We start from the raw sequence: 7,412 nt of genomic DNA on the forward strand, positions 1-7,412 counted from the left end.
AAATTCACCCCTATTTCCGCGGCCTACCCAAATTCACTGGGACAGGCCCTCTGCCGACACCCCGGAAGCCCCCGCCCCTCGCCCGCAGCCAAGGACTAGGTAAGCAGCGCACTACGGCTGTTCCCCGGCCGGGCGGGGAGGGGCAGCCCCGCCCACCGCTCCGCTGCAGCCAATAGCGCCTGCGCCACGGGGGGCGGGGCTGCCCCTCTGATTGGGCACCTCCGGGGGCGGGGCCGGGCAGCGAGCACCCGGCACCGAGTGGAGCGCGAACCGCCGAGCGCCAAGTTCTGGGTTCCGGACTCGCGCGGCAGGTATCACGTGGCGGGCACACAGTCGGGCGCGGGTCGGCAGGTCTCGGACTCTGGCCGCGGCGGCAGCGCGGGGCCTCGGGGTCGCTGGGCTGGTGTGCGGGACCCTGTTCCGGTCGGTGGGCAGCTTCAGGTACCAGGACCTTGGTGTCCCCGGCGCTCTCGGAGTGTGCGCTCTCTTTGTGGTGTGCGCCTTGTCGCCGCGCTTCCCTCGCAGCTCTGAGAAGCCGGAAAAGGTGAGGGGCGCTTTGTTAGTGGCCGGGGTGAGGGGCGAGAGGGCGGCGAGCCCCGATGCCCGGTCCCTGGTCACCGGTCGGTGCAGTAGGGGTGGTGGGCTCAGCCTTTGACACAGATGCGAATGCTTATAGCTGATAAGGTAGCCGCTCCCCACTGAGCACGTTTCTCGCAGAGCATGTTCAATTTAAGTGCACCCTTCACCTGGCTTCAGAATCCCCTGTGCTGCAGGTGGAGGGCTATCACGTAGCCCATTTTACAGACGAGGAAGGTGCGGCTCGACTAGAAGAGCCGATTTAGGCGCGACCCTGCAGAGAGCAAAATGGCAGGGCCCGGAATCAAACGGAAGCTTCTCAAGCATTGCATATATGGTCGCGCTGCTTTCGGAGTGCGAGCGGATCCCTGCGGGGGAGGAGCTCCGCCTGTTGTCTGCAATATGTCACCCCCCTGTGCTAGGAGACAAACGTTGCACTGTGGGGTGTGGGGTTCTTGGCCCCGTGCCCTATGCTTCGAGGTCCTGGAAGTTAAGTGACCCTTGATCACATGAGGCCAGCACAAAACATGTGCCTTTAGTCAGGCAGTTGCCGGACTGGAAACACCAGGTTCTTATGGAATCATATTTTAAATTTCTTACTTGAGGGAACATGCGCTGGAGGTGGGCAACTTGTGCTTTTATTTAGCGCAGCGTCATGGGAACGTGGCTTTGGAATTAAAGGTAAACCGGAGTTCAGATTCTGGCTCCTTGTTGTAGGACCTTAGACCACTTAGCTCTCTGAGCCCCGGTTTCCTCCTCTGTATACTAGGGAACACAAAATCTGTGTGTGGGACACACAGATGGCATTCAACAGGGTCGTTCCCTCAGGAGACTTCTGGCTGGTTCCACCTGTGTGACAAAGGCCCGGGGAAGATTTGGGGCCATGGGGAGGCTGATGACCTTGGCAAGTAAATTCACTTACCAGGTCTGTTTCCCTGGGGTTGAGCTGAGGGTGATGCCACACGTGAATGACATTTCCCCAACAGAAATATCCGGCACTAAAATGATAGTAATGGCTGCAGTGTCCTCAGTGTCCTCAGGGACACAGTAATCTGTGTCCTCAGCCCAGATTACTGAGTGGTAACAAAGTGGTAACAAAGATGGCCCGAAGGTCCCTCCGTTTCTTTCATAAGAGTAGTAGCTGGTAGTTTTTGAGTACTTACTCTGTGCCTGGCACTGTTGTGAGTGCTCTGTGTATGTCCGGTGGCTCATTTAACTCTCCCTGCCAGCTCAGAACTATCTTCACTTCTGGGTTTTATATGAGGGGACTGAGAAACAGAGGTGTCAGTAACTGGGGTTGCACATTAGGAAGTGGAGACCAGGATTTGAACCCAGCAGGCTGGCTTTAGCAGTTTCCTTGGGTGTGGTCTTACACTGTTGGGACATGGGAGGTTTGGAGGGGTCCAGCTTGGGAGGTGTCCCCAACCTGCTTTTTGACATCGGGAACCTTGATCTCCCTCAGTTGGGTCTCTCTAGTTGTTAGTTTCAGGTTGCACAGATGGATTGAGAAATGGCTTTAAGACCAAGGTTTCTAGAACACAGTTTAAAACTTGTCAAGTATGTTCGGTCAAGGTGAAGAATCTCTTCTCCCATCCCTATTCTCACCCTTGGTCCTTCCAAGTATCATCTTTTGTGCCTCTGCTTTGTTCCCCAAGCTTCAGCCATGCGGGCCTGATTTCTGGCCCTTAACAAGTCAAACTTCTTTCCATTTTAGGGCCTTGGCACTAAATGTGATAAGGTGAAGAGTGATTTAGGAGGATAAGGTGTGTTTGCTCTTCCCCAGATCTCAGAAGCTTGGCCCCTTCCCACTTCAGATCTCAGCTTAGACACCTTTCACGGCTTGGCCTAAAGAAGCCCTCCACCCATTTATTGTCCTCAGGGCAATCACCACCACCTGAAATTATCTTGTGAATTTCTTACTTTTTTGTTTGTCTGCTCCTCATAAAAGCAGGGCCTCTGTCCTTTCGACCCATGTATTCTTGTTCCTCACTCAGCGCCTGGGACATAGGAGTTGCTCAATAAATATTTGTTGCAGGAATGAGTGAATTTACTGTAGGCTAATAGTAGCAGTAGAGTATAGATCTCTTAAATATCAAAAGCTTGTTTTGAACGAAATATAGAATTACTGTATGATCCAGCAATTCCTCTTTGGGTCTATACCCAGAAGGCTTGAAAGCAGGGACTTGGTATTTGTTCATGTTCATGGCAGCATTACTGACAGTAGCGAAAAGGTGGAAGCAACCCAATGTCAGTGATGGAAAAATGGATAACCAAAGTACTGTGTGGCGCCTACATACAGTGGAATATTATCCAGACTTAAAAGGGAGGGAAATTCGGACACGTGCTACAACATGGATGAACTTTGAAGACCTCATGCTATGTGAAATAAGCCAAACACAAAAGGGCGACTGTTGTGTGATTTCATTTACTGAGGCACCTGACATAGTCAGATTCATGGAAAGTAGAGTAGTTGTTACCACCAGCTTGGAGAGAAGAGAATGGAGAGGTGTTTAATGGGGGCCCAGAATTGCGGTTTGGGGTGATGAGAAAGTTCTGGAGACTGACGGTGGTGATGGTTGCACAACAATGTGCATGTATTTAATGCTACTGAATTGCACTTAAAAAATGGTCAAAATGGCAGAGAATGACAAATACCATAGTGGCTTCACTTATATATGGAATTTAAGAAACAAAAGGAACAAGCAAAGAAAAAATTAAAAAACAGACTCTTAAATACAGAACAAACTGGTGGTTGCCAGAGGGGAGGTGGATGGGTGAAATAGGAAAAAAAAATTTTTTTTAATAAAGATGATTTTTAATTTAAAAATGGTTAAAATGGTAAATCTTATGTATATTTTATCAGAGTTCAAAAAAAATGAGGACAAAGTTCAAGGTATGTTATTTTTCAGCCAAACTCCAGACCTCAGGAAAAGATGTGAAGTATGTCTTCCCTAAATATATTAGCTAAAAATGATGATCTTCCCTGTGCTTCTTAAAAGGTACACAGTGTCGGGGCGCCTGGGTGGCTCAGTCGTTAAGCGTCTACCTTCGGCTCAGGTCATGATCCCAGGGTCCTGGGATCGAGCCCCACATCGGGCTTCCTGCTCAGCGGGAAGCCTGCTTCTCCCTCTCCCACTCCCCCTGCTTGTGTTCCCTCTCTCGCTGTGTCTCTCTCTGTCAAAGAAATAAATAAAATCTTTAAAAAAAAAAAAAAAAGGTACACAGTGTCAGGATCTCTTGTTTTTTTTTTTTTTTTTAAGATTTTATTTATTTGACAGAGACACAGCAAGAGAGGGAACACAAGCAGGAGGGAGTAGGAGAGGGAGAAGCAGGCTCCCCGATGAGCAGGGAGCCCGATGCGGGGCTCGGTCCCAGGACCCTGGGATCATGACCTGAGCGGAAGGCAGACGCTTAACCGACTGAGCCACCCAGGCGCCCCCTCTTTCTTGTTTTATCAGCTCCCTGGTCATCCGTAAATCTGGTCAAGTTGACACATAAATTAGCTATTTATATTCCAGGTCTTCGTCTTACTGTAATTCAGATTGCCCTGGGATATAATAGATCTATTTGACTTAGTAGAGACAATAGATTGTATCTATAGTAGGTATAATTGACTTAATTGAAACAAGACAAAGAATCTTGAACTCTCTGCCCTTTTTTTTTTTTTTTAAGATTTTATTTATTTATTTGAGACAGAGAACAAGCAGAGGGAAGAGGAGAGGGAGAGGGAGAAGCAGGCTTCCCACTGAGCAGGGAGCCCAATGCGGGGCTCGATCCCAGGACCCTGGGATCAGGCCCTGAGCCAAAGGCAGATGCTTAACTGACTGAGCCACCCAGGTGCCCCTGAACTCTCTGTTTGAATAAAGAATAGAAACTTTTTCACGGTTAAAACAAAAAGCTTCATCTGGACTCAAGAAGGGTATGGGTTTGGGGCACCTGGGTGACTCAGTCCTGCATTGGGCTCCCTGCTCTGCCGGGAGCCTGCTTCTGCCACTGCTCTGCCTGAAATAAATAAATACACTCTTTAAAAAAAAAAAAAGGAGGAGGAGGAGGATATGGGCTTAATAAGAGTGTGGATTAAGTACCCCATGTCGGGGAAGAAGGCTTGATCCTTAGTAGTTATAGGATACAGGGTAGAAAGTTCTTCCCCGTGGGTGGGCCGTGAGAGCAGGAGGTCCTGGTCCCACATGCAGTTCTCCCCTGGGGCTTCAGAGGTAACTGACTCAGAATTAGCATCTTTCCCTAAGGAAAAGGCTTGCAGCCAGGACACAAGGCCGCAGGTCTTCTGTGGAAGGGAAGCCAGTGAGCGGAAGGGAAGCCAGTGAGCGTGGAGATGCAGGTGGGGACTTTGTTCCTTGTCCTGAGGCAGAGTGCAACGGAGTGCCTTTCCCACAATGCCTGTAGATCTGGACTGCCTTGGAGGAGGAGGAGGACTCCAAACGGACTTTAGTTATTTGGCGTTTGAGCAATATCTTCTCTGTGCTGCTTGCCACCTTCACATCCTTTCTGAGTAATCAATATTTAAAAGAAGCTTGGTCTTTGAAATTCTAGGACCAGAGCGCCAGTTTTGGCTCTTGTGCTTTTTTTTTTTTTTTTTTTTTTTTGGGCTTGCGCCCCTTTTTTGGCTTTTTTTTTTTTTTTTTTTTTTTTTTTTTTGGTGGGTTTACCACCTGTCGAGGGCAAGTGTGTGGGCTGATGCAGAGAGCCTTGGGTTATATTGGCCTTTCTTGAGTGCAGGGATCAGCATGGAAAAAAGCTCTGGGCATAGTGCCCAAACCATCTTCCCATCTCGCTCTCTCCACCTGTGACAGCAACGTGGACATGGCCCAGCCACCTTCGAGGCTGCCTGCCTGCCCTTGGCAAAGTAGGCCTGCTGTTGCTGCAGAAGCGTGCATTACATTGAAGCCGAAGTGCTTGCAGAACGTGGCTTATTCCTAATCCTCTATGCTTGAGTTAGAATAATGGCTGCTTTGAAAGCCTCAGTGAGGAATTTCCCAGTTTCTTCTTGCTAGCTCTACCGGAGGTTAAGGAGGATGGATCGCTGAGATTTGGGAATACTGGGCTGTTTTCTTTAGCCACTTTCCTTGTTTTATCTGGCTGCATGAAGTCACCTGTTTTGCTCGCTGCTGGGCAGGGCTCCCGTCTGTTTCAGTCACCACCGTGTGCCCAGTACCAACCCTGTGGCTGCCACAGGGAAGGTCCCTGATAAATAGCTGGCAAATGAGTGTCCTGAAATGAAAACAGAGCAAATTGATGGAAAAGTCCTGAAAAGCTGCCAACTACTGATTAGAGGAGGTTGGTTCCTGGCAATATTTAAACTTTCTCACTGGTGGATATTCCACTGCCCACAAATTGTCATTCTCTGCAGGAGCCTAGGTTACAAAGCTTGCATTTTCCGCTCAGCTCTATTTTAACAGGGTGCGGTTTTCTGTTGAAAAAGACAGACATGCAGATCTGACCGGAGGGTTTCTATTTAAGCAAAGAGCGCATGCCTTAACTCATAGCTCCTACAGTAGGACGTCTGTGGGGCACTCAGAATGTGTGTTTGGGGGTTTTGAGCCCATCCTTCATGGCCAACCTGCCGTTCAGCCCTGGGCTGAGATACTTTTTCTGTTCTGAGCCTCATTTTCATTACTTGAAAAATGGGAAGAATAACACTGAAGTCAGCAGTTGGTTTGTTCAATTTGGCAAATGTATCTGGCCTGGGGTTCTGTGTGGGATTAAAAAAAAAGAAAAAAGTAACACTGAGTTCTTGCCTTCGAGGCACCTGGTTTAGTTGGGGAGCTACCCAGGAAAGGTAGAGGGAAGAGGGGTACGGGGCTATCTCTAGGCTGGGGCAAGCCTCAGAGGGAGGGCGGAGAGTTAGTTCTCTCCACTAACAGGATTACGAGCTGACCTCCAGAGTTCCAGAAGGAACCAGAAGTTCCTGACATGGTGGTTTTGCAATAGAAGACCGTCATGTTTACCCAGCGGTTGTGAGGGAAGGGCCGTAAGGCACGTCCATCCTTCAGCAACTTGGGAGAACCAACAGTTTGCCATGAGCTTTAACTAAATTTAATGCTGGGAGTGTTTCCATTTTTTAGGCAAATTGAAACCAGTGCAGTGATGACTCAAGTCAACCTGGCTCACAAGGATGCTGCCCTGTGGTCGTCGCATGATAAAATGCTGCTACAGCCCCTGAAAGACGGTGACACCGAGGTGAGGCGCGGGGAGTCTTGTTTAAATCGCCTGGTCTGTTCCTAAATAAACCTTCCTCGGGACAGCCTTGCAGTTAGCAGAAGAGGGCCAGATTTAGAGGTGGTGGCTGACAAAGTGGCTAAAAGTCCTCCGTGGAAGGCGCCTGGCTGGCTCGGTTAAGCGTCCGACTCTTGGTTTCAGCTCAGCTCATGATCTCAGGGTCTTGGGATCGAGCCCTGAGTCAGGGTTCGGCACTGAGCGTGGAGCCTGCTTCAGATTCTCTCTCCCTCTCCCTCTGCTTCTCCCCCTGCTCACTCACACTCACTCTCTAAAATAAAGAAAAACAAAAGCCCGCTGTGGGGAGGGAAATAGGGATATTTCTGGGTTTCCACAGAGTGCAGAGCACTGTTCTGCCTGCTCTGGAGGAAAGGGGCACTGGCGGGGCCATTGAGATCTGACCTTTTTCTTCACGTTCAGATATCTAGACACTGAGAAGCATCTTTTATTTATGTGTTTTTATAACAGCTTTATACATGAGAGATCATTCACTTACCATATAAGTTACCCACTTAAAGTGCATACGTCAGTGGTTTTAGTATGTTCACAATCAATTTTATTTATTTATTTATTTATTTATTTATTTATTTATTTATTTATTT

General features: G+C 48.8%; 1 protein-coding gene across 2 annotated transcripts in view; it reads left to right on the top strand.

Moving 5' to 3' along the window:
- Window positions 1–254: 254 nt before the first annotated feature.
- SHMT1 (serine hydroxymethyltransferase 1) overlaps window positions 255–7,412 on the top strand; it is a 24,472-nt gene continuing 17,314 nt past the window's right edge. Inside the window, exons 1-2 of one of the 2 annotated variants that reach the window (XM_021694496.2) lie at window positions 255–311; window positions 6,660–6,774. In XM_021694496.2, coding sequence (XP_021550171.1) covers window positions 6,682–6,774 — 93 coding nt within the window. In that variant the 5' untranslated portion in view covers window positions 255–311; window positions 6,660–6,681. Of the gene's footprint in view, window positions 545–6,659; window positions 6,775–7,412 lie in introns of both variants that reach the window. The other variant, XM_021694497.2, reaches the window with a different exon arrangement.

This window comes from Neomonachus schauinslandi, chromosome 15, assembly GCF_002201575.2.
Source record: "Neomonachus schauinslandi chromosome 15, ASM220157v2, whole genome shotgun sequence".
Classification (NCBI taxonomy): Eukaryota; Metazoa; Chordata; class Mammalia; order Carnivora; family Phocidae; genus Neomonachus; species Neomonachus schauinslandi.